This window comes from Nomascus leucogenys, chromosome 4 (genome assembly GCF_006542625.1).
Source record: "Nomascus leucogenys isolate Asia chromosome 4, Asia_NLE_v1, whole genome shotgun sequence".
NCBI lineage: Eukaryota > Metazoa > Chordata > Mammalia > Primates > Hylobatidae > Nomascus > Nomascus leucogenys.
In genome coordinates, this window is record NC_044384.1 from 72,946,659 (window position 1) to 72,970,545 (window position 23,887).

Below are 23,887 nucleotides of genomic sequence, written 5' to 3' on the forward strand. Positions count from 1 at the left end.
GTACTCAACTATCTGCACTCTCTCAGTTGGCACAAGCCCCTTGGAGGACACCGGTCACAGAGTCAAATCCTTGTTTGACAGAGATGGAGCAGGAGCCAGCAGGCTTCACTAGCAGCACAAGAGGTTTAAGGGCTAAAGACGGTGACCTTGCCAACAGTCAGCGTGTGACAGCCTTGGTGGAATGACCAGAGAAGGCTGTGGAGTGAGCATCAGCTAATGGTACGGGGTGGTTGGGTTTCAGCCTTTCTAGAACTCCAGTCAGTCTTCCCATCTGGCTTTTCTGTGTAGCAGCCTGGGGCACAGAGCTGGAATGCCAGCCTTCTCGGGTTTTGGTCTCAAGCTGTTCCACCACAGCATGTCATAGTTATAATGTCCCCATGTACCGTGTGGGTGAAAGGCCTGGGAAAAAAGTTTCCTATAAAAGTAAATAAATTGGGGCAGGGGGCAATTGTCAGTAAATAGTTAAATATATTATTATGTAGTCATAATTTTTGTTATATTATTATACCTCAATAAAGCTGGAAAAAACTGGTGGTGGTAGAGGAAAGTGCTTATGTTATACTCTGTGAAGAAGAGAATACACAACTCTGGCCACATTATGGTTACAACTGTATAAATTTAATATATGCAAATGAACAAGCATTAGAAAAGCACTTAAAGAAATTGGCAAGGTGCAGTGGCTCATGCCTGTAATCCCAGCACTTTGGGAGGCCAAGGCGAGCGAATCACAAGGTCAGGAGATCGAGACCATCCTGGCTAACATGGTGGAACCCCGTCTCTACTAACAATACAAAAAAGACAAAATTAGTCGGGCGTGGTGGCGGGCGCCTGTAGTCCCAGCTACTCGGTAGGCTGAGGTGGGAGAATGGCGTGAACCCAGGAGGTGGAGCTTGCAGTGAGCCGAGATCCCACCACTGCACTCCAGCCTGGGCAACAGAGCGAGATTCCGTCTCAAAAAAAAAAAAAAAAAAATGAAATCCGTTCAAGTATTAGGATGATGGGACTATAGATGCATTTCCTCCCATTTTGGATTTTTAATTTTGCTGTTACGTTATTCCTGCAAAAAACAAAAGCCAGGCAGGAAAAGTTCCCATCTCCAGGCCATCCCGTCTGACAGATGTCCCAAGGCAGGAATGGCCTGAACTCCTCTCTACCAGTGGCCAACTCTCCTCCTGCTCCAGGCTTGGTTCTCAGGCTTTGAGAACCTCAGGGCAGAACACCCTTTTCCACCCTGGCAAGCAAAATGAATAGATAACAATTGTGCCCTTGTTTTGAGCAACAGGAGCAGATGGGACCCACACTGGTGGGCTGACCTGGGAAAGGTCCAGGGCTGGCTTGGCCCGGGCAGCAAGGCTGAGGAAGGTGGTGTGGCCGGGAGGAGACCCCAGGGCTGCAGGCATGCCCTGCGTTACCCTCTGCACCCCTTTCCTGGCCTCAGGAACTCTCGGTGGGATGCGTTAGAAGACCTGCTGACAGGCTGGATAAGGCCAATGAGAGAGAGAGGGAATGGAGAAGAGGGGCACCTGGGTTCACAGGCCTTAAGAAAGAATTTAGTTACTTATTTAACAAATTAAACAATATGTGTCATGCACGTAGGTCTGGGAAATGCATTATTAAAAAGACACAGTGCAGAGGTGCAGCACCAGGATATGGGTGGATTTGGGACTCTAGAATGGCTTTGGTTGTGTGTGGTACAAGGGAGAATGTATACATGTATTACGTGTGTAATTTTTTAAAGTACACATATAGAGGAAAAGATGAGACAAGTCTGATGAGATGTCAACAGCAACAATTCTTAGTTATGGGTACTGTGAATTTCCCAGAGAGGAAGAGAGTCCTTTAGCTGGGCATGGTGATTTCAGCACTTTAGCAGGCTGAGGCAAGATCACTTGAGCCCAGGAGTTCAAGATCAGCTTGGGCAGCATAGCGAGATCCCCATCTCAATAGATGGATTAGATAGATGGATGGATGGATGGATAGAGAGAGAGATACAGATATTTAGATAGATAGCCTAGATTGCTTGATGAATGGGCAAGTTGGATAGGCAGAGACAAATGGATAGAGATAGATTAGAAGGATAGATGGATAGATTAGATGGATGAATGAATAGAGAGAAACAGATTAGACAGAGATAGATGGATCCATCGATTGATTAGATAGGTTAAGATAGTCCTTGCATTCAGGGAAGCCGCAGCGGGTGCCGCCTAGCGCAGCGACCTCTGCCCAGACACTCAGTGCTGCCAAACAGGGGCCTGCGCCTGTTCTGCTGCCGCCGGGGCCTGCGGCGGGCGAGGGAGATGCGGGACCGAGAACTGGGGTGAGGGAGAGAGGCGGCGGCCCAGAGGAGCAGCAGGCGCGCCTCGGGCGGTTTCCTGTCCGGGGTGGCGCGGCCGCCTGTCGGCGTGGGGTGCGGCGAGGGGAGCGGGGCGCTGGGTCAGCCGAGGGCTGGGCCTCGGGGGCGCAGCCAGGCTGGACGGGGGCTCCTGTGGGCACTTGGCCGGGTTTGCTCGTTTTTCGGGAAATAAGGCCACTGGGGACAGTCACTACGTTTTCAGGAACCGCTCAGCCCCTCAGTGCCCCGCAGATGGACCCGGCGGCGTTCCTGGCTGCGGCTGACTGGGCTCCCGGAGCGAGGAGCGCCCCTGCGGGCGGAGCCTGGGCCCTGGGCGGTGGGAGCGCCTCCGCCCCCTTCCCACTTCCGCCCCGCTGGCGCCGGACCCCCGCTCTCGTCTGTGCCCGCCAGGCGGGGCCCTTCCGTCCTGTTACAGGCGGTCCCTGAGCCCACCCTTCGTCTCCGCACAGCTGGACCGCCGTATACGTTTGCCACTGATTCCAGGATGTCCCCGAGTATCTTGGGAAAGGGCCGTGTTGGACGAACGCGGGGCGCGGTGTTTCTGTCCGCGCCGTCCCTCGCTGCTGGCGCCAGGGCCATCGGAGGCTCAGAATTCCCCAAACGCGGGCCCCTCCACGCTGAGTTCCCGCTATCCCGTGACGGCCGACAGCCCCGCGGACCCTGCTGACAGCCACACTCTGGGCTACAAAGGGTACCACGCGTACTTTTTTTTTCCAGCACGCGTGGGGCCTTGGAAAGAATCTTTGCTGAGGCCTGTGGCTGGCTGTCACCTTGTCAATCTAGCCAAGCGTTTTTGAAAAAAGATACTAACTCACCAGATGTGAAGTTGCAATTGCCCTGTGAATAAGCGGACTGGAGAAGACACTCGCTGGGGGATCCTGAGCCCAGGCTCGGAAAGGGCCGTCCACTGCGAGCGCGGACTTGCGCCTCTGCTGGAGGCCGGGCAGGGCACGGGCGGGCCCGGGGCCACCTCTGCCAGGGCTTCCTCAACCCAGCCTGCCCTCGTCGGGCGGCCACTGAATGCGGTTGGACAGTCATCTTGAATGTATTTCAAGCACACAGGTGTAGAGAGTGAGCCATATTCCACTTCAAATCTAATCTGGCCAGGAGTTCAACTTTTCCATGTTTCCTTTTGTTCACAGCCCTCCATGTAGACAAGAGGTCTGAAAAGGGACCAGCTCTTTCTCGCTCCACGTTTTTTAATTTATTTATCTGTTTTTTGGTTTTTGTTTTTTTGTTTTTGTTTTTTTGATACGGAGTCTTACTCTGTCGCCCAGGCTGGAGTGCAGTGGCAAGATCTCGGCTCACTGCAACCTTCGCCCCCTGGGTTCAAGCGATTCTCCTGCCTCAGCCTCCCGAGTAGCTGAGATTAAAGGCACCCGCCACCACGCCCAACTAATTTTTGTATTTTTAGTAGAAATGGGGTTTCACCATGTTGGCCAGGCTGGTCTCGAACTCCTGACCTCGTGATCCATCCGCCTCTGCCTCCTAAAGTGCTGGGATTACAGGCGTGAGCCATGGTGCCCGGTCTCGCTCCACGTTTTATGCAGATCCCCGTTTCCAGAAGTTGTGGTTCATGTCTTTAGGTGCTGCGGGGCTAATGATTTTCCTCTGTTTCTTGTTCCCCACTCTCCTCCCCTTCCCCTCTGCCAGGAAGGGTGCCTGTGGCCTTCAGACAGCGCCGCATCTCGGCCGGGCGCCTCGGAGGTAAGGGGCCCCAGGAGGTGAGGGCTGCGGGAGACGGCGGGGGCGGGGGGGCGGGGGGGAGGGGGATGAAGGGGGCGTGTCGCTGCCACGTTGGGTGGAAGGGGAGGGGGCCTCACCACGTGGGCTGACACTTTTGGAGGAAGGCATTGCCTAGAACTTTGGTCAAAAGCGGGAGGGGACTTCCCCTAGAATCTTCCAGGGATTATTCCTGCTAGTCTAAAGCTCCTTATCAAAAACAATTTGAGAATCACTTATCTTTACATGATCCCATAAGCTTCTACTAATGTGCCTTGGCAAGTGTGGGCCTAGTTTATAAATATCATAGCATGATTCATTCCCACATCTCGAAGTGTAATAATGTGGATTTTAAAATAACATTTTTTGCCTTTAAGTTAGAAATAATGGTGTGAGAGAAATTAATATCTCTATGTATGTGTGTAGTTATGTGTGTATATTAAATGCATGTATATACACATATATGTATACACACACATACACATCTATGCATATATGCGTGTGTGTGTATATATACATATATAAAAGAGCCGTCTCCTAGAAGAAACTGGGATGGTAGAACAAATGAGAAGATTTTGTAAGAAATGTACTACCTGGATTCATTTTGAAAAAATAAATTACTATAATCATATTTACTTGAGTAAAAAACATTTTTCATGTCAGTGACTAAAAATAACTACAGGAAACTTTTACTCAGATTCCAAATAACTGGAAAAGTCCAGGAGCCACAAAGAAAAAACAGTCGTTTTTGGGGGATTTGTTAAAAAGTAATTGGTAGGGCAATAATCTTCTCTAAGTAATTAATAAATCGACCCAATGCTTTGTATCTGCTCCACGTACCACTGTGTGAAGTTATAACTTCTGCTTACTCAGAGTCCTGGCCGGCGCAGTAGCTCATGACTGTAATCCTAGCACTTTAGGAAGCCGAGGTGGGTGGGTCACTTAAGCTCAGGAGTTCAAGACAAGCCTATGCAATGACAAAACCCCATCTCAAAAAAGAAAAAAAAAAAAGCTAGGCATGGTGGTGTGCACCTGTAGTACAGCTACTCAGGAGGTTGAGATGGGAGAATCACTTGAGCCCAGAAGGTTGAGGTTGCAATAAGCCAAGATGGCGCCACTGCACTCCAGCCTGGGTGGCCGAGCCAGACCCTGTCTCAAAAAAAAAAAAAAAAAAAATTAAGATAAAAAATTAAATAAAAATAAAAACTCGGAGCCCCTCCTTACTTTTCTGAATCATAGGTTCTAGGTTCTAGAGCTGGCAGGGACCTGAGAAAGCAGGTAGCCCTGTCCTGTCCTCGTAAGTTATAGAGAAGCCGAGGCCTGGACGAGGTCACTGGAGTGCAGGCCACAGTGCTCTTCGCCCTGTGACTCTTGGAGTTCCTAGTGTGTTCTGTTTCCAAGGGGAAAATGCACACGTAGCATGCACAGTAACTCCCAGGAGCCCAAGCTTTCCATTACCCACAGCTCTCCATTGCTCAGCCCTCCTGGATGCGCTGGGATTTGGCAAGGTGAGTGGTCTGTCATAAGGAATCAGAAAAGTACACTTTTTTTCTGGAATTGGATTTTCCTGTTTTTGTTTGTTTGTTTGTTTGTTGTTTGTTTTTTGTTTGTTTTTTTCCTGGGAGATGGTGTTCAAACTGGTAGGAACACAGACCAAGCGTGACTTTCCTTGATTCTGACACATTTATGGTCATCATTGTGCCCAAACCATCTTCAAGCCTCTCCTCTTTTCCTTCTAGATCATGCATGCCCCGCGGTCCAGGGACAGGTTCACAGCGCCGTCCTTCATCCAGAGGGATCGCTTCAGCCGCTTCCAGCCCACCTACCCCTATGTGCAGCACGAGATTGATCTTCCTCCCACCATCTCCCTGTCCGACGGTGAAGAGCCACCTCCTTACCAGGGGCCCTGCACCCTGCAGCTCCGGGACCCTGAACAGCAGATGGAACTCAACCGAGAGTCCGTGAGGGCCCCACCCAACCGAACCATATTTGACAGTGATTTGATAGACATTGCTATGTACAGCGGGGGCCCGTGCCCACCCAGCAGCAACTCGGGCATCAGTGCAAGCACCTGCAGCAGTAACGGGAGGATGGAGGGGCCGCCCCCCACATACAGCGAGGTGATGGGCCACCACCCAGGCGCCTCTTTCCTCCATCACCAGCGCAGCAACGCACACAGGGGCAGCAGACTGCAGTTTCAGCAGAACAATGCAGAGAGCACAATAGTACCCATCAAAGGCAAAGATAGGAAGCCTGGGAACCTGGTCTGATTCCCTCCAACGTGCACTTCAGCTGGAGAAAGAAACCAAGGAGGGAAGCGGCCTCTGGGCCCCTCCTACGCACAGTGTTGTTCAGTTTCACATGGTACAAATAAGTAAAACCAAATGAGCAAACATGGTCTTTGTTTCTGATTCCTTTTAGGGGAATTGCATGCAAACTAGACTGAAATGATACAAACTTCCATCTGGTCTGACCGCAAACAGTGTTTATTTGGGGACAGGGGTTGGGATGGGGGTGTGGGCAGGGGAAAACAGAGAAAGGGATGCTTTGAAGATATCATGAAATAAAACCCACAGAGGTATTTGATTTATTTAATTGTGAAAGGAGACTTTGCAGATAAATGAGGCCAGAATGGCCTGTTTTATAATTAACTGAATAAAGAAGGAAGCATTATTATATATTATTGTGGGGAAGAACCAGCCAGTTCGCTTTTTCTCCTAAGGTGTGGAATTTTTATTTTGTTTTAAAAATATGAATCAAAATTCCTGTTTTGTGTGCCAAGGTATAAAGTGGAGAAGTTAGATGAGTGCAAGGAGCTCCTTTGTGTTGTGATGATGTGTTTTAAAAGTTGCACTATCTTAATGTTGAAAATATTTACGAGGGAACTGTTTTACGTGAAGTTCTGTATGTTGTCTTTTCACCTGTGGATTGTAATCAGGCCCAAGGAATATCCTGGAGTGGTCCCCAGAATCATCCAAGAAAAGATATTTGGGGACGTAGCCTAACATTTTACCAACTTACGTAAATCAAAAAAGTCATTATTGTTGCAGGAGTTTGCATCAAATGGCAGTGCATCGCTGAAGCTTTTGGAGACTTTTGGATGGAAGATAGGGAAGATTAAGTTCCAGCATTTCTGACTTGTTATTTTGAGTTACTCTGCTAATCTTAGGCTGCATAGTTTATGAGAAAATGAACACATGCATTTATGGATCCAGTATCATGCAGTGCTGCCCTCATCCTCCAGCAGTGCAATTTCTTCAGTAATTTAGATTTTTTTCACTATAGCATGAAATATATTCAAATACATACCTTATTTTATGCAATAAATTGTTTAAAATGCAAGGTGGTTATTCTGCATACTGTTGAAATATGTGACTCCTCAGTATATTCCCATTGCCTCTCCCCTTTCCTCGACAGCTTTGTTCAGTTCTGCAGGGCTGCTCAGTTCACAGGAGGCTCTCAGCAGCCACCCCACATCCAGCCTTCCCAGAACTTTGTGTGGGAGTGGTGTGGGTGGTGGTTTCTTATGCTTTGGAAGCCCCTAGAAATGATGGAAGAATGCCATGTTGCTGATCGTGGTAATAAGCCATTGTGGGTTATTGTATGTCACTAGTATTAGCATAGCATTCTTAAAGGAATGCAGTGCTCAAAACCTACCCAAATTCCCACAGGATTCTACCAAACCCTTCCCCAGGCCAGCTTTTGTACTGAAGGCAAAAACTGGACAGTCAGAGAACAGTGGAGGGGGCAAGTGACTGAAGAGCACCGGGTAAAAAGCACAACATGCAGTTAAAATGCAACTAGAAAACTAATTTTAAATATTGTTAGTTTTAATATTCCTGATATTTACAAATATTCAGTCTTATATACAATGAAAAAAATAACTTTTTTCTGCAGATGTAAGCACTGGCTTTTATAAGAGCAGCAGCCAACACGTTTAGCAGACACTGCGCGTGGAGAAGGGCTTATCTGCAGTACAGTCTGCCATGTGGAGGGTGGGCCTCTGTGGCCTCTTCACATAACAAGATGAGCTGGAATGATGATTCCATGACTCCCATCTATGCAGCTTTAAAGCCAAAACCGCGTGTGTGTGTTTGTGTCTGTCTGTGGGTCTTGAAGGTGATCCCTCAGTGCGGTGGCTCTGTGCTGTAACTGGAGAGACTGTTCCAAACCCCAAGAGTTGTCTGATCCTGGTCTGTGCCCTTCTGCTTCTTACCTCTGTAGCTAGGTCACTGGTTTTTGTTTGTTTTGAGCATTGGAATTTCCATTACATTCGTCCTTTGCACACAGTAACATCCACAGAACTAGTCCCACTCTTAAAAGGAGAGAGGAAAAACACGGGAACCAGTTGTCAGCTCATGCTTACAACCCTGTGTGGAAGTATATACAGTTGAGAGTCACAGTGGAGGTTCTGAGACTGGATTCAGTCTTGTTCCAGTGACACTTCGAAGGCCTCTGCTGGAGAGAAACCAGCTCTCAGGGCAGAGATTGGCTTGGGGCCAGAGAGGACCTTCCCCAACCCTGGAGAAGCCCTGAAGGTTCACTGGCTCTCCAGATTAGCCTCTCTTCCTCTGTCAGGCAAAGATGAGGAGCCTGTGTTCCCATCGGGCCCTGCTGGCAGGGACTTGCAGTGGATTGTTGGTCAGGTGTGCCCGCAGATACAGAGGCGAGGTGAGTGATTCCACCGTTCCAGTTCTCACGTGCAGTTTTGGTGAAGCAGGAGATGCACCCCACAGCGCTAGCTCTCAAATGGCTTCACAGTCCTTACTTCTCTACCTGCCTCAAGAAGGGGCTCAGAGCAGAGACTTGTGAATTCCTTAGTAACTGCGAGTATATGAATGTTTTGCACATGTCCACAGTATTGGTGAGATAATTATGTAATTCAGATACCTTTAATCCTCTTTCAAGAAAGAGGCTCCTCCCATTCAACCACCCTAGAGAATTGCCTTTGTTAAATAGTTAAAGACACATACATATCAAACCATGACTTTGAAAAGTCTTCGAGGCTGGGGCTCTGTAATGAATTAGTTTAAAGGCCAAGGTCATAACATGAATTGGTAGTTTCCCTTCAGCACAAGGAAAAGGTGATTTAGATAGTAGCTCTTTTGAAGGTTGTGGCTGACCTGTTCATACCGTGTCGCCTCATGGCTAGCGTGGCATTGAAAGAGTAGCGATTGGGAAGATGCACTTACATAGTGGGGCCTATTGTTCTTTCAAGAACACTTTTTTTAGCTTATAGAACCCATGGGTCCAGTTTAGTAACCAGTGATTTGGGCAATCAATGATAGGTTTATAATCTTAGATTATTCCAGCAAAGTGTGGATTGCATTGTTAGGAAGAACATTTGGTGGGAATGGGCACTCCTGGGCATACTGCTGACTGTTGTCCCTTGTTCCAGGTGTAGGAGACCCAAGGCATCTTGAATCCCATCTATAAGAAATCTTCCAGCATACATTGCTTTTTCAGAAACTCTAGCATTGTTTTTAAATACTGACGCAATCCTTAATGGAAAAGAGATTTCATGAAGCAAATTACATATTTCAATAGTTGATCTATTTTTGGTGTCCAAAATTTACTAATACAGAAGCTTGACAAGCATGTCCTCACCCTCCCCATCACACAAACACATGGACACACACCCAAGCCACAAGAAATCCCAAGAGAGCAGAAGAGAATTTTTAAAAGATTTATCGTGAGGACTGCATTTCCATTCACTAATTTTGGCTCAAACTTAAGAGGCAGGAAATAGGGGCCAACAGTAAATGGGGGAGGCCTCCTGACACCAGCAGAGGAATTTTGTACCCAGGCGAGGACTTCTTGAACTTCTACGTATCTCCATTTGATCTCTTTCACCTTTATTTAATCTTCATGAGAATGAGAAAGGCTCAAAAGGAAGCACTTTTTGAAAGCTCCTCTGACCTAGAAGAATCCATTCAAATCCCTGCCTTCCTCTCTCAACCAACAGTTCCCGTCTCTGACAGGGCCCATCCTCTGTCTTCCATCCAGCGGCTCTTCTTTTTAGGAAGGCTCTGGTGCAGAGCACTTCAAATATGTCTTCAGGCCAGATACTGGTTGCTACTACAAAGACACACAGCACCCAGTCCCAAGCCCTCCCTCAAAGGACCGGCTCATGGCATTGGTCACTGGCAGGCTCAGAGACATTCTGCTGTGGGCGCAGGGAGCCCGGCCCCCCACGCAGCCATGACTGGATGCGCCCCCATCTCGGGGGCTTGCTGCACTGCTCGTTTATTGAATTTTGCTACTTAGAATGGCAACATTAACTTTGTGTACCATTCATTTTTCAAAAATTTTCCAAAGCTCAGCAGTGTATGAAAGAAAATACTGGGAAAGATACTTGGTTTCTGTTAACTTTTGCGTTGCTTGCTTAAGTGATTAAAGCCAGTGCTTGGAGCCAAGCCTTCATGCCACGAACACGCCCCACAGCCTGCCCTTTGCTCTCCTGCTCACACTGACCGAGAATGCCGCATGCTTGGCCTACTGAGGTGAAAGGACAATTGAATGACAGGTGGGCAAAAGGAGAACTTCCCCTTCTTGGTGCGAGGAAAGTCACAAATTAAAAAATGTTGCTTCCAGCCCAGATCCTAAATGCTAGTTCTCAGCAGCTGCGTGGCTTACCATTCACCATTTCCACCACCGCCAGCTGCCAGCACCTCCACAGATCACAGAGATGTGAACAGACAATGGAAAGCACTCAGCCTCGCAGTGGTCTATATTTTTTAGGAACCAAGATTTCAGCATTCTTTATTAGCCAGCACGCTGTGTCCTTTGCCGAGTTCAAGTTTATGTTACTGCCGGGGTCAGACAGTCATTTGCTGCTGCTGCTGCTGCTGCTGCTGCTTCCCAAACTGGATGCATTAGGAAGCTGCTGTCTGAGTGTAGGAATATCTTGCTAAAAAAGCAATGTCTTCCTTCATCCTTTTCTTTCTTCCCTCCGCGTGTCCTTGTTTTTGTGTAATGCGGGAGAGGGTTAGAGCTATAGAGATTATATATACACTATCCGTGCACATTATATATATGTAGATATACCCCTATCATGTCAGAGATCTGCATGTCAGTTTTTCAGCAACTAAGGTGCCTCATGTTCTGAGTTCAGCAGATATAGGAACCAAGCCGCCCCCTCCTGCACTTGATGCTCCCACCTTTGTTGTGCCTCACTTAAAATGGTGCTTTTTTCAGTTGTCTGTCTTTTCTTATGTTTTTATTTGTAAGGTGCTGTATATAAGTTGAATATATTATGCACATATCCTACCCAATGGGTAGAACAAAAAGTTGTTAATACTGTAATATAATGTATAGATGATACCAATTTTAACAGAAATGGCATAGAATTTGTGAATGCCTATGTGCTTCGTCCTCTTTTGTAAGGAAATTTGCAAATGGATGCATACAGATTAAAGTCTATGTAGTTTATTTTCCTATTAAATATCGATATTATAACAGAAGAGAAAGAAGTGTGAACAAACAAGCAACAGTTTATGACCAGCGTATATATAGCAATGGAAAGTTGCATCTTTGCTGTGAAAACACTTTAAAGAAAATACTTTTTAAAAAATCCCACAGCTTTTTGGTTGCCACTAGACACTTCTTATTTTAATCATTTTAGTAATGCTCAGCTGGACCAGTGTTAGTTATATTTGAGTCAGAAAAATGTTGTTTTTCAACTTGCTTTATAATCTCCTGCATCTATCTCCTGCTGTAGCATCATGAAGGTGTCAGGCCTCAGTGAAAAGTGCACATTTTTGTTGTTAATATTGCAGAAACTGTGTCAGAGGAATAAGTAAATCAGCCTGCAGCAGAGGACTTTGTTCAGCTCCAGAGGCATCTGTGACCGTCTGTGTCCAAGTCTCTCTGTGCCTTTTTCTTTTACAAACTGAAGCTGTGGAGCCAATGAAGTAACAGTAGAGATTGTAGGGAAAGAATACTCAGGAAAAACAAATCCACTTACAAGAACACCCTGTTCTTAGAAAAAGTGTTTAGTTATGGGTTAGCACTAGAAGAGACTTGGCTGTCAGCCAGCCAAGTGAAGGACCTCTCATCCATTCCCATTCATGTCCCATCGTAATCCTGACCCAAAAAGCAAACTCGGTTTTGCCATCAGTTAGAAATTACGTTTGGAATTGTATATTGTTACATCTCTCTTCCAGCTTAGTTTTTAGTGTCTGATTGTGACCTCTGCATTTATCTTCAAATACCCTAATTTTAAAACAAAAGAACAAGAAAAGTTTATAACACCGTGTTCATTAAAACTGCGGTTGAATCTTGGGTGTGGGCATCCTTTCGAGTGTTGTCCATAAGAGCAGTTCACGGAATTTTGCCCATCTGACCCATATTATCAGCTTATTCTGCCACCAGAGTAGAGTCTAATAAATTCCAAAGTTTTTGTTTGCTCCATGGCGTATGTTGTGACTTTGAAAATCACAATATAATCATACCCCTAACATCCAGGAAACAAATGACCGATTATCCTTAAACTGAAATTGACTCTACAATGCAACTCTTAATGCTGAATGGATTAAAAGTCAGCCCTTAGTATGTTTGAAAGAGCCGTGAAAAGTTGACACTCTTGTTGTTGTGGATCCTGCGTGTCTAGACCCATGTGTTGGTTCCATCATATACTGTAGGGTGCACCCCTTGGGATTCAGCATTAAGAACTGAGGCTCATTGTTGTCAGAAACAAAGCTCCCACCCCCCAGGTCCAACCTTGTGGGAGAACTGTTGAGCATGAGAATGTTCTAGACTCAGAGGTACTAAAATTTGTTACCACACCATTGCTTCCTTTCTACAGGACGAATTGAGGTTTAAACTTTACTGTTAATGATACTGGTTCATTTTAATGTGCTTGTTGGTATGTTGCTATTTTTCATTTCATAGCTTTCAAAAATCATGCTAATTGTATACTTGTCTAGTTTAAGGCTATTTTAAAATATGTACAATACTATTCACAGCATTTAGTTCATTTAATTTTTATTATAAAGCAATCTACTAAAAAAGTACAACTGTATTTGAACTTTTCAATAGTTGGTTGTGAGCTATGATAATCAAAAGTCATTAAAATCTTTTTTAACAAACATTTGTGCTTACTTTTCAACATAATTCCCAGTTATATACAGAAAAAGATTTCCACCTGTCACGTATCTGCCTCTTTTACCTGAGCAATGGTGATGTAGTTCTTAGACCTAAGGTCTGTAATTGCAATACTTTTAAAGAAAGATGTTGCTCTCAGTGCTGTTTGTTAGTTATGAAATCAGATTTTTCTGCTTGTTCTTAATGCTGTGGTCAAACCATAGCAAAAAATCATTAAAAATAATCAGCAGCATACATTTGTCCCTTGGGTTTTTGTTTTGTTTTTTATCTTTCAGCAACAAGGCACGTGCATGGGGAAAATGCTGTGTGTTTTAAGACCTGTCTCAAAGAAATACTTCTTATGGCTCCCTAGCTAAACTTCCCACTCAGCTTGTAGTCACTCTGACTTTTCAAAAATCACTACTTCATATTCTACTAGAAGCAATTCTGGTCAGATCATGATTCTTTTCCCAATGCTGGGTTCTACACAGGTCATTCAGACAGTCATCAGGTGCCCTCATGCAAGGAGTCCCCAGGGGAACTGCTCACCCCGCCTGAGGTGCCCAGGGAGCACTTTCTAGATGCCTCAAAGTCTTTGGGTGGCTGTCACACAAAACGGAAATGCTCAGCCCTAAATATGAACAAGATTCCTAACAATGACAACTATTCCACAATGGAACAGACCCCCTCAGTGTGTGTTTTAAATTCCTTGGCATTGGAGGTCTCTAGTCAGTGATAATGTAACAACAGAGAGGCTCTAAATTTCCTACACCGAGAGACTAGAATAGTATTATCTCTATGCTGTAAATAAGAATATGGGTTCATAGACGATGACTGTGTGTGCACAAAACCCCACACAATCTACCAAACTACTGAAGTGGATTTAGCATGGTTGCGGGATACGCAATTTATTTTTGCATTTCTATGTACTTATAACGCGCAAATGGAAACTGAAATTTTGAAAATACCATTCAAAATGGTATGGGCCCCAAATTCTAATGGGCCCATTTTAGATTCTGAATTAAATGCTTTAAGATTATTTTGGAAAGGGGATTTGAAGAGAGCTATAAGAAGGAAGAGAGCAATAGGAAAGTAGTCACTAATTAACCACACCACACTCTGGAATAAATTCTGTAATCTCTGAATTTAGCAAACCATTAGAGAAATATTAAAGATACCCCCCAAATTTGCTAACGCTAACACTATGCAAACTTTGTTCCTGGAGACAGCTCTGCACAGAAGGAATGAGGGGAATCCAGGCTTGGGATCCCTGCTTATGCAGACCACAAGCAGCAAATCCAGTAAAACCTGGGACTGGCTTCTCACAACGGAGACACAGGGCTCCTCTCTCCCCCACTGTCCCTGGGAGGCTGTACCAGCTGTCACTTTGGAAGCTGTCTCAGAGCCAAGGATGTGGGAACTGTTAGCAGAGGAAACAGGCAAATGAGAGAGGAGAGAGAAAATACAAAAGGTGTAGGCTGAGCTGGTTCCCACTATGGGCCAAGGGGTTCAACCACACTCGAGAAACCATGCAGGCTGTGCCTCTGAAGGACAGGAGGCTGGGACATCTCATCTGCCCACTGCTGAGGAGTGCCCTTACAGGTTCATCTTCCCAGTCACCCTGGCTGTAGACTGAGCAAGCTCAGAAGGCTTCAGCAAAAGAGCTGAGACAGAAAAACAAAGGCTTGGAAGTGCTTGGAAACTGCTGGTGCACAAAGGAACCACCCGCTCTGGCTGGAGCTGAAGTGTGGGGGCCAAGAAGCACCTGGCTCAGATGCCTCGGAGACAGTGCAGACCAAGCGACAGAGAGAACGGGCGGGGGTGGAGGGGATGATGGCAGGGAGAGAGGGCAAGCGCTATGTCCAATGCCCACACCATTGCTTTCTGTCTGAACCCCCTCCTTGACGATGGTCTCGACACCACCCTGCCCTGGGCCTCCTTAATGCTCCAAAGCTGGTGAATTTGGGTAGTTCTCCATTGTACTTCAGTGCCACCTGACTGTCCCCAAACCCCTCCAACTTCTGAAGCTAAGCAATTCCTGGCTTTCTTTCACCCACTTATTTTAGTCATTTGTTTTGCAAACAGAAGTGTCAACAGCTGAGCAGAATCCACCTGGCCACACACTCACCTGGTCGCCCTCTCCCCACGGCCCAGGGGGACAGTCAGAAAGGCATGCTTGAAATATCCCTTGGAACCTTCCAGAGACCCACCCAGAGTGGGCCATGGAATAAAGCCCCCATTCTGCTCTCCCATGATGACACGTGCACAGCATGAGTCTGTTGCTGAGAACATTCTAATTAGATTTCCTTCACGACACTGTCTTGATGTTTTGTTTGAATGGATTCTAATTCAAACACACATTTTAAAACAGCTTCCCAAAAGTCTTAATGTCATGTTTCTGTCAAGACTCTAGCTTTTGCCTTAATGCAAACCTCATTCACCCAACTTTACACTTTCATGCTAAAAAAATCAGAAGTGCAAAAGCTCAGTTTTTGAACATAGCAGAGTGGTGACTAAAAATACTTTCAAAAGGACTTACTAGTAAGCACATACATTTTTTTTTTTATTATTCTAAAAAAACCTGCAGCTGTATATAGCGGCTCTTATATAACTTTCCCTGCTTACAAAGCCATTTTCATTTACAGAGTTGTATTTGTCTTCACTGTTACCAGTCATCCATAAGCACAAAACGTTCTGGCAACCTACACCAGCACCTAGAGCAAGCCACTCCATGCAGGCCCCAGGGGCCAGGGCTTCTGCGCAGTAGGTGAGACACTGTCTTTGGCGTGGGATTCCCAGGTGATCTGGCTCCTTGAATATTTCCTGCTTACAGTTAAAGGGCAGCACAGGCTTTGAATCTTAATAGATCTTGGTGGTCCGAATATTAGCTTCATCTCAAGTTAATTAATGTCCCTGACAGGTTTTAAAGTCTCATCTACAGAACAGCAACAGCGATACTTACCTGGCAGGACAGTTGTGAAGACCCAAGGAATGTGCACACCATAGGGCCTGACATGTGGGATTCCTCATGAACCATGGCTGTTATCGCTAAAACTTTCATGTTCTAGGCTGGGCGTGGTGGCTCACACCTGTAATCCCAGCACTTTGGGAGGCCAAGGCTGGCAGATCACGAGGTCAAGAGATCAAGACCATCCTGGCTAACACGATGAAGCCCCATCTCTACTAAAAATACAAAAAGTTAGCCGGGCGTGGTGGCACGCGCCTGTAGTCCCAGATACTTGTGAGGCTGAAGCAGGAGAATCACTTGAACCCGGGAGGTGGAGGTTGCAGTGAGCCGAGATCACGCCACTGCACTCCAGCCTCAGTGACAGAGCAAGACTCCGTGTCAAAAAAACAAAACAACCAAAAAAAAACCTTTCATGTTCTAGATTTAAAATTTTTTTGCCTGAATACAACAGATTTGTAAATGCCCTTTGCCTTTGGAATGCCCTCCACACTAAATGGTTGCAGCTTAAAATCTCAATGAAATAATCACAGCACTCTGGGAGGCTGAGGGGGGCAGATCACCTGAGGTCAGGAGATCGAGACCACCCTGGCCAACATGGTGAAACCCCATCTCTACAAAAATACAAAACTTAGCCGGGCATGATGGCGGGTACCTGTAATCTCAACTACTCAGGAGGCTGAGGCACGAGAATCGCTTGAACCCGGGAAATGGAGGTTGCAGTGAGCCAAGATCATGCCATTGCACTCCAGCCTGGGCAATAGAGGAGACTTCATCTCAAAACCAACCAAAAAACAAACAAAAATACATCCCAGTGAAATAAACAGGTGCTGATTTTATGCCCAGCAATGAGTACCACAGGGGCTTAGAGCACCGAGTGACAAGGCAAAGACCAAGTCACTGGGCCCAGAACTTCCTTTCCATGAGTTCAAGATCAGCCTGGCCAACATGGTGAAACCCTGTCTCTACGAAAAATACAAAAATTAGCCAGGCATGGTGGCGGGCACCTGTAAGCCCAGCTACTCAGGAGGCTGAGGCAGAAGCATCACTTGAACCCGGAAGGCAGAGTTTGCAGTGAGCCGAGATGGTGCCATTGCACTCCAGCCTGGGCAACAAGTGTGAAACTCCATCTCAAAAAGGGCATTCCTAACTTCTGAGGGAACACCTATCAATTATCAGAAAGCCATTAGGAGATTATTATTGGCTGTACAGAAACCTAAAGAGGTGGCAGTCTTACGCTGCTGGGGTCATCAGAAGGGAAAGGAAAGGGAAATAGAAGGGAACCACCAAGCAGATATTGAAGCCAGAAGAGCCGCAAGGCAGGACCCTCCATTAGAAATGCTTATAGAAGGACCCCTAGTATGGGGTAATTCCCTCCGGGAAACCAAGCTCCAGTACTCAGCACAAGAAATAGAATGGGGAACCTCACGAGGACATAGTTTCCTCCCCTCAGGATGCTAGCCACCGAAGAAGGAAAAATACTTTTGCCTGCAGCTAACCAATGGAAATTACTTAAAACCCTTCACCAAACGTTTCACTTAGGCATTGATAGCACCCATCTGATGGCCAAATTATTATTTACTGGACCAAGCCTTTTCAAAAATATCAAGCAGATAGTCAGGGCCTGTGAAGTGTGCCAAAAAAAAATCTCCTGCACTGCAGACCGTACATTACAACCCCTGTATCTTTAACCTCCTTGATAAGTTTGTCTCTTCCAGAATCGAAGCTGTAAAACTACAAATAGTTCTTCAAATGCAGCCCCAGATGCAGTCCATGACTAAGATCCACCGTGGACCCCTGGACCGGCCTGCTAGCCCATGCTCCAATGTTGATGACATCAAAGGCACCCCTCCTGAGGAAATCTCAACTGCACGACCCCTACTATGCCCCAATTCAGCAGGAAGCAGTTAGAGTGGTCACTGGCCAACCTCCCCAACAGCACTTGGGTTTTCCTGTTGAGAGGGGGCACTGAGAGACAGGACTAGCTGGATTTCCTAGGCTAAGAATCCCTAAGCCTAGCTGGGAAGGTGACCGCATCCACCTTTAAACACAGGGCTTGCAACTTAGCTCACACCCGACCCATCAGGGAGTAAAGACAGCTCACTAAAATGATAATTAGGCTAAAACAGGAGGTAAAGAAATAGCCAATCATCTATCGCCTGAGAGCACGAGGGAGGGACAATGATCAGGATGTAAACCCAGGCATTCAAGCTGGCAATGGCTACCCCCTTTGGGTCCCCTCTCTTTGTATGGGAGCTCTGTTTTCACTCTATTAAATCTTGCAACTGCAAAAAAAAAAAAAAAAAAAAAAAAAAAAAAAAAAACAAAAAAAACTCCATCTCAAAAAAATAAAATTAAAAATAAATAAATTCTATGTTTCTTCTACTTCATTACTTTAGTTATATAGTTGTTGTTTTAATGAAGCACACTGCAGTGGGGGCAGAGTTTATTATAGCCTTTGTAACAAAATGTGAAAACCCAGAAGGACCTAGGGAGAATAAATGGTTCAGAATCATTAGGCTTCTTGCCTTGCTTCCCCCACACCCTCTCCTGCCCTTCCTCCTTTCCTCTGGCTTTCCTTGTCTGAAGGATTTGGGGAAAGCACATGTGGATCTGGACACTGTCACTCACCATTCTCTCCACTTGCCTAGCTCAGTCCTGAAGCAGCCCTGGATGCACCCAGGGTCCTCAGGCAGCCTCTCCTGTTGACGGGCCTTCTCGTTCTGCATTCCCTCTGCTGACACTGGCCGATCCACCTCCTTCAGAAATGATATGTGCAAGCACTTAGCCTTGTACCTTACTGACAATTCCACTCTAAACCCCAGAACACATTCTTCCTGTCTCTCGCTCTGATACCTCTTTCACCATCTGCTGGTCTCCTTCTGCGAGGATTCCAGCCAAGGAGAACCGGAGATGGGAGAGGCAGGGTGCCTCAAACTGCTGGGTCCTCAGCAGCCTGATGGAGGGGCCACCGCTCCTACAGGGTTCTCACCACACTTGCTGTTTAACCACCATGAGTGACAAAGGCAAATGCCACACAGCAATTCTAAGCCCATCAGGTGCATGAGACACCAAACCCCGCTCACAGACACTGCGGAGGGCACAGCAGAACTGCCCACACAGCGCATGAGGGGCCAGGGTTTTTGTTTGATTTGCATTTTATTGTGGTAAAAATACTTAACATGAGAGCTACCCTCTTACCACATTTTTAAGCATATAATACAGTACAGGTTTTGTTTTAAGGTAGGTAATTTTCATGGAATTCAGAAGCCAACCTCTGTATTTTGGTGAAAACTAACAGTTCTTAATCTGAACTACTCAGCACTAAAATTTTCCACAAATGGCAGCTTCTGATCACTTCAGATGTTCCAGTGATTGGTAGCAATTAAATGGAAAATTCCATCCTGAGCTGGCTCCAAGTATGCCACAAGTACAAGATCAGAAGCTATGACCACTGTCTGACCCTCCTCACAGCAGCAAAGCAGGAAACAGCAAACTCAGTTTGTACCAATGGGGCAATGGGGAATTTCTTGAGGTCAAATCCTCCTTGGATGTGTGAAGTATTTAAGCTTAGACGCAAAGAAACTAGATTTAATAACCGTTTCCATTATTTGCCTTCTAGTACGGATTTGGATGTTTCAAAATAGTGGCCGAGCACAGCGGTTCACACCTGTAATCTTAGGGAGGCCAAGGTGGGAGGATTGCTTGAGGCCAGGAGTTCAAGACCAGCCTGGGCAACATAGTGAGACCTCCGGCTCCACAAAAAGCAAGCAAAGAAACAAACAACAAAACTGAAATTAGCTGGGCTTGGTGGTGTGCACCGGTAATCCTAGCTACTTGGGAGGCTGGGGTGGGAGGACTGTTTGAGCCCAGGAATTTGAGGTTGCAGTGAGTTATGATCCTGCCACTGTGCTCCGGCTTGGGCAAGACAGCCAGACCCTGTCTCTAAAAAAATAATCAATTAAAAAAAAAGAAAAGGGGCTGGGTGCAGTGGCTTACACCTGTAATCCCAGCACTTTGGAAGGCCGAGGCGGGTGGATCATGAGGTCAGGAGTTCAAGACCAGCCTGGCCAAGATGGTGAAACCCCGTCTTTACTAAAAATATAAAAATTAGCCAGGCATGGTGGCAGGCACCTGTAATCCCAGCTACTCAGGAGGCTGAGGCAGAGAACTGCTTGAACCTGGGAGGCGGAGGTTGCAGTGAGCTGAGATCGCGCCACCGCACTCCAGCCTGGGCGACAGAGCAAGACTCCATCTCAAAAAAAAAAAATAAATATATATATATATATATATATATACACACACACACACACAGATATGTAATTTATATATGAAAATAGCTACATAACGGCTTTGCCAACGCCAAGCCCACCCAGAAAGTGACAGACATCACTGAACTGGCTCGCATAAGTCTCCCATCTCACAGTCCATCCCAGGTGAAGGAGAAAATGAAGCTGGAGCATGAGAAATTTTAATAAATACACGTTTCCTTCCTGCAGTCAGAAACTGAGGTCACAGAAGTGACTATCGTCCCATCCTATCACTTTAAGGACAAAAAGATGAAAAGAGATCTAAAAGAAGCTGAAAGCCAAAGAAGATGAAAGCACCAGCAGAGGAGGAAGGTAAGGAATATTTATAATAAATTGACTTGAGCTTCTGTCTCCAAAAATACAAGGGATTTCAGAAGTCCCAAAGCCTGGCCTCTTACCTGAATAAATGGCACCAAAGGAAAGCACTAAACTGGAAGTTGAGATCCCAATTTTAAATCCAGTTCTTTTGTCTTTCTTCAACTAAAAATATTGGTTCTAATGTGACCCATGAAATGTCAAATTCATTGGTTCTATAGGTGTGCGGTTTGATTTATGTTGCAAAAAACTATTAATCTAAAATGTGTTTGAAACGCAATTAATGAATGTTTCTCAACAAAAATTGCATTAGGTTTTGTGGACATATTTGTTCAATAATATTCTCAACTTTTTGTTGGAATATGAGACTTTTATTTCGGGACCAAAAGAAGTGACCAAAAACTGCGACCCACTGTATCCTGCATCTTCTTGAATAATGAGAGGATAAGAAGCGCATGTTGATGCAACACTATGGCAACAAAGCCCTGTAATTCCAGCTCCAGGCTGCAGCTGAGCACGTGAGGACTTTTGGCACCCTTATCATAAGCAAGAGAACCAGAGTCACCACTATTCTTAGAGAAGCAAAGCAACTGCACTAATTAAGTCACCATATTAAGTGTCCAAAGAAAATACTGACTCAAATGGAATAAAATACACACTAGTCAAAATATGCTTCAGCCATTATAAAGTCACAAACCTTGTACATAGAGGAGCACAGACGGTAAGGCTGAAATACACATGTATGAGAAAATGCCATGTGTTCATTAAAAGAAAAAATCACAGGTTTTAGAGTTAAACATCTAATTGGTATAATAGAAGATACAGAATTGCCATGATTTCTTATCACATGCTTAGAATAGCCTTTACGGAACTATTAAAATAGAGGATAAGGCTGACTTTTGCCATGTATTTGATTAAAAAATGAGGGGAAGTTCGTTTTATCAAAAGAAAAAGGATGAAGTTTAGGTTTTAACGTTGTTTTTCTAAGAACTAAAAATGGCCTAGTATCAGTCAAATGCAGCTGGAAGTTCACTGTCCTCTTTCTGGAGACAGCGTGCCTATCCTCCCCTAGAGACTGCAACAGGGAGGCCCACACAGAAACGTCAAGCAGAACGTGTACCTGACATGCTCAGGGCAAATTTGTCTTTTTCTTTCTCACTTCAAAGTTTTTCTAACATTTACATTGTTCAAAATCCAAAAGAGAAGAAGCTGGACAGAGGGAGGGAGAGGGAAGGAAAAGAAGAGAGGTTGTGTTCAATCCTAACTTTCAAGGACAGTGAAAATCTGCTTTGGCCGCAGGCAGGACGTGTCTAATTGTACTCAACTTTTCTTATGGGGCATGTTGTCCCAGAGAAAATGCACTGAAACATGCTTCTCCACAAGCACCCTTCATCTGTAGAGACTTGATACTCTGAGAATGCCTCTGGCGGCCTGTGCATCTCTCCACTATGACTGTCCAATCAAGTCACTGGAATAAAGAACAGGCTTCATGTTATACACTGCCCTGGAGGTTTCTGAAATCAGGATGCATTCTTTCTACTAAGAAAATAATTCTTATCATAATTGCCATGAGATAATTATGATCTATAATTATTATTGTTGGTGACTGTCAATGATGCATAAAGAAGAATACAGCTTGATTTTCAAAGCCTAACCCTGAAGAAGCAAGACAATTAAAAGCTTGTTTTGACTAGTTAAAATGAACAAACTTGACACAAAAGTCACAAAGGAAAAATTCTACAGAGGGAAAATATCATCAACTGGCCTAACTCAGCATTTCTCAAACACAAGTTACAAGCGCCAAGTGCAGGGGAAAGATCTTTCAAGAACCAGAAGGTCAGGCCAAAATTCATGATTGCAGATGAATTCTGGGAAGAAGGTGTGGTCCCCCAGACCATTCAAGCCCAGAAAGGAAGAATGAGGTCTTGACTCCCATTGTCCTCAGGGAACATGATGCAGTACGTTCTGAAATCTCATTTAATACTAACTTAATATTACATAACATACAAATGATCCAAAAGAGAACAACGTTAACATCTGCAAAATGAATAGGTAAAATTCCCCACCTCTGGTTCTGTAGATTTCTAGCTCAGGTGGTTGAATTCCAAGGCAGACAGCGAAGAGGCTCCCACTTCCCTGAGTGCACATGTGCCACTCAGTGCATCAGTATGATCTGATGCACTGAGACACCTCCATGCTCATAAGGACAACTGAGTAGTGAGCTTTCAGTAGCAAAAAATATAAGTGGCTTGCAAAAAAGATATTTAAACAGGTGCAAACAACTTTGATAACATTTAATCTATTTTATTTTAGGCCTTATAGAAACTCAATTTTGAAAATAAAAAATAAATGAAGGCCCCCATTTCAAAAAATGAACTTTGGCCAACAGAAAAAATATGTCCACATTACCTAACAAGTTATATTTTCAGAAGGAATCCTTTAATTCAGAAACGCGTATCTCACAAAAACATCTTCTCAACGTATCATTTCAGAAAAAGCAGGAAAGATGACTTTTTTTGCCTCATTGGCTAAAAATCATCTTCTGTCCATTCCATTACAATTACTATCTTCTACAGCAGCCTGATTCACATCTGAATTGGTTAAGAAATCCTGAATGACCCAAACCCAACACTAAGAACACAGAAAGAAGCTCAATGTGTCAAATATACAATTTCCTTCTTTTCTTCAAACACCTTTCTGCTCATACTATTAAGATCTTTAAGGCCAGGCACGGTGGCTCACGCCTGTAATCCCAGCACTTTGGGAGGCCAAGGTGGGCGGATCACGAGGTCAGGAGATCGAGACCATCCTGGCTAACACGGTGAAACCCCGTCTCTACTAAAAACACAAAAAAATTAGCCAGGCATGGTCGCAGGTGCCTGTAGTCCCAGCTACTCGGGAGGCTGAGGCAGGAGTATGGCGTGAACCCAGGAGGTGGAGCTTGCAGTGAGCCGAGATCACAGCACTGCACTCCAGCCTGGGCGACAGAGTGAGGCTCTGTCTCAAAAAAAAAACTTTAAAATTCCTGGAATTATCTTCTAAGATCATTGAAACAAGAGAGCCAGTATCTCCATTTCATCTTGAGCATAAAGCATTTGTAAATAAGTGTAGATTCTGTGACAAATAAACACACGATTC

At 45.2% G+C, this 23,887-nt stretch overlaps 1 protein-coding gene across 6 annotated transcripts in view; it reads left to right on the top strand.

The window, feature by feature from the left end:
• The window catches only part of LDLRAD4 (low density lipoprotein receptor class A domain containing 4), a 444,661-nt gene extending 431,249 nt beyond the window's left edge, over window positions 1-13,412 (top strand). For all 6 annotated transcript variants that reach the window (XM_030810809.1, XM_030810810.1, XM_030810811.1 and 3 more), the window contains 2 exons: window positions 4,007-4,060; window positions 5,815-13,412. In XM_030810809.1, the coding sequence (XP_030666669.1) occupies window positions 4,007-4,060; window positions 5,815-6,345 (585 nt within the window). In that variant the 3' untranslated portion in view covers window positions 6,346-13,412. The remainder of the gene's footprint in view (window positions 1-4,006; window positions 4,061-5,814) is intronic.
• The last annotated feature ends 10,475 nt before the right edge of the window (window positions 13,413-23,887 follow it).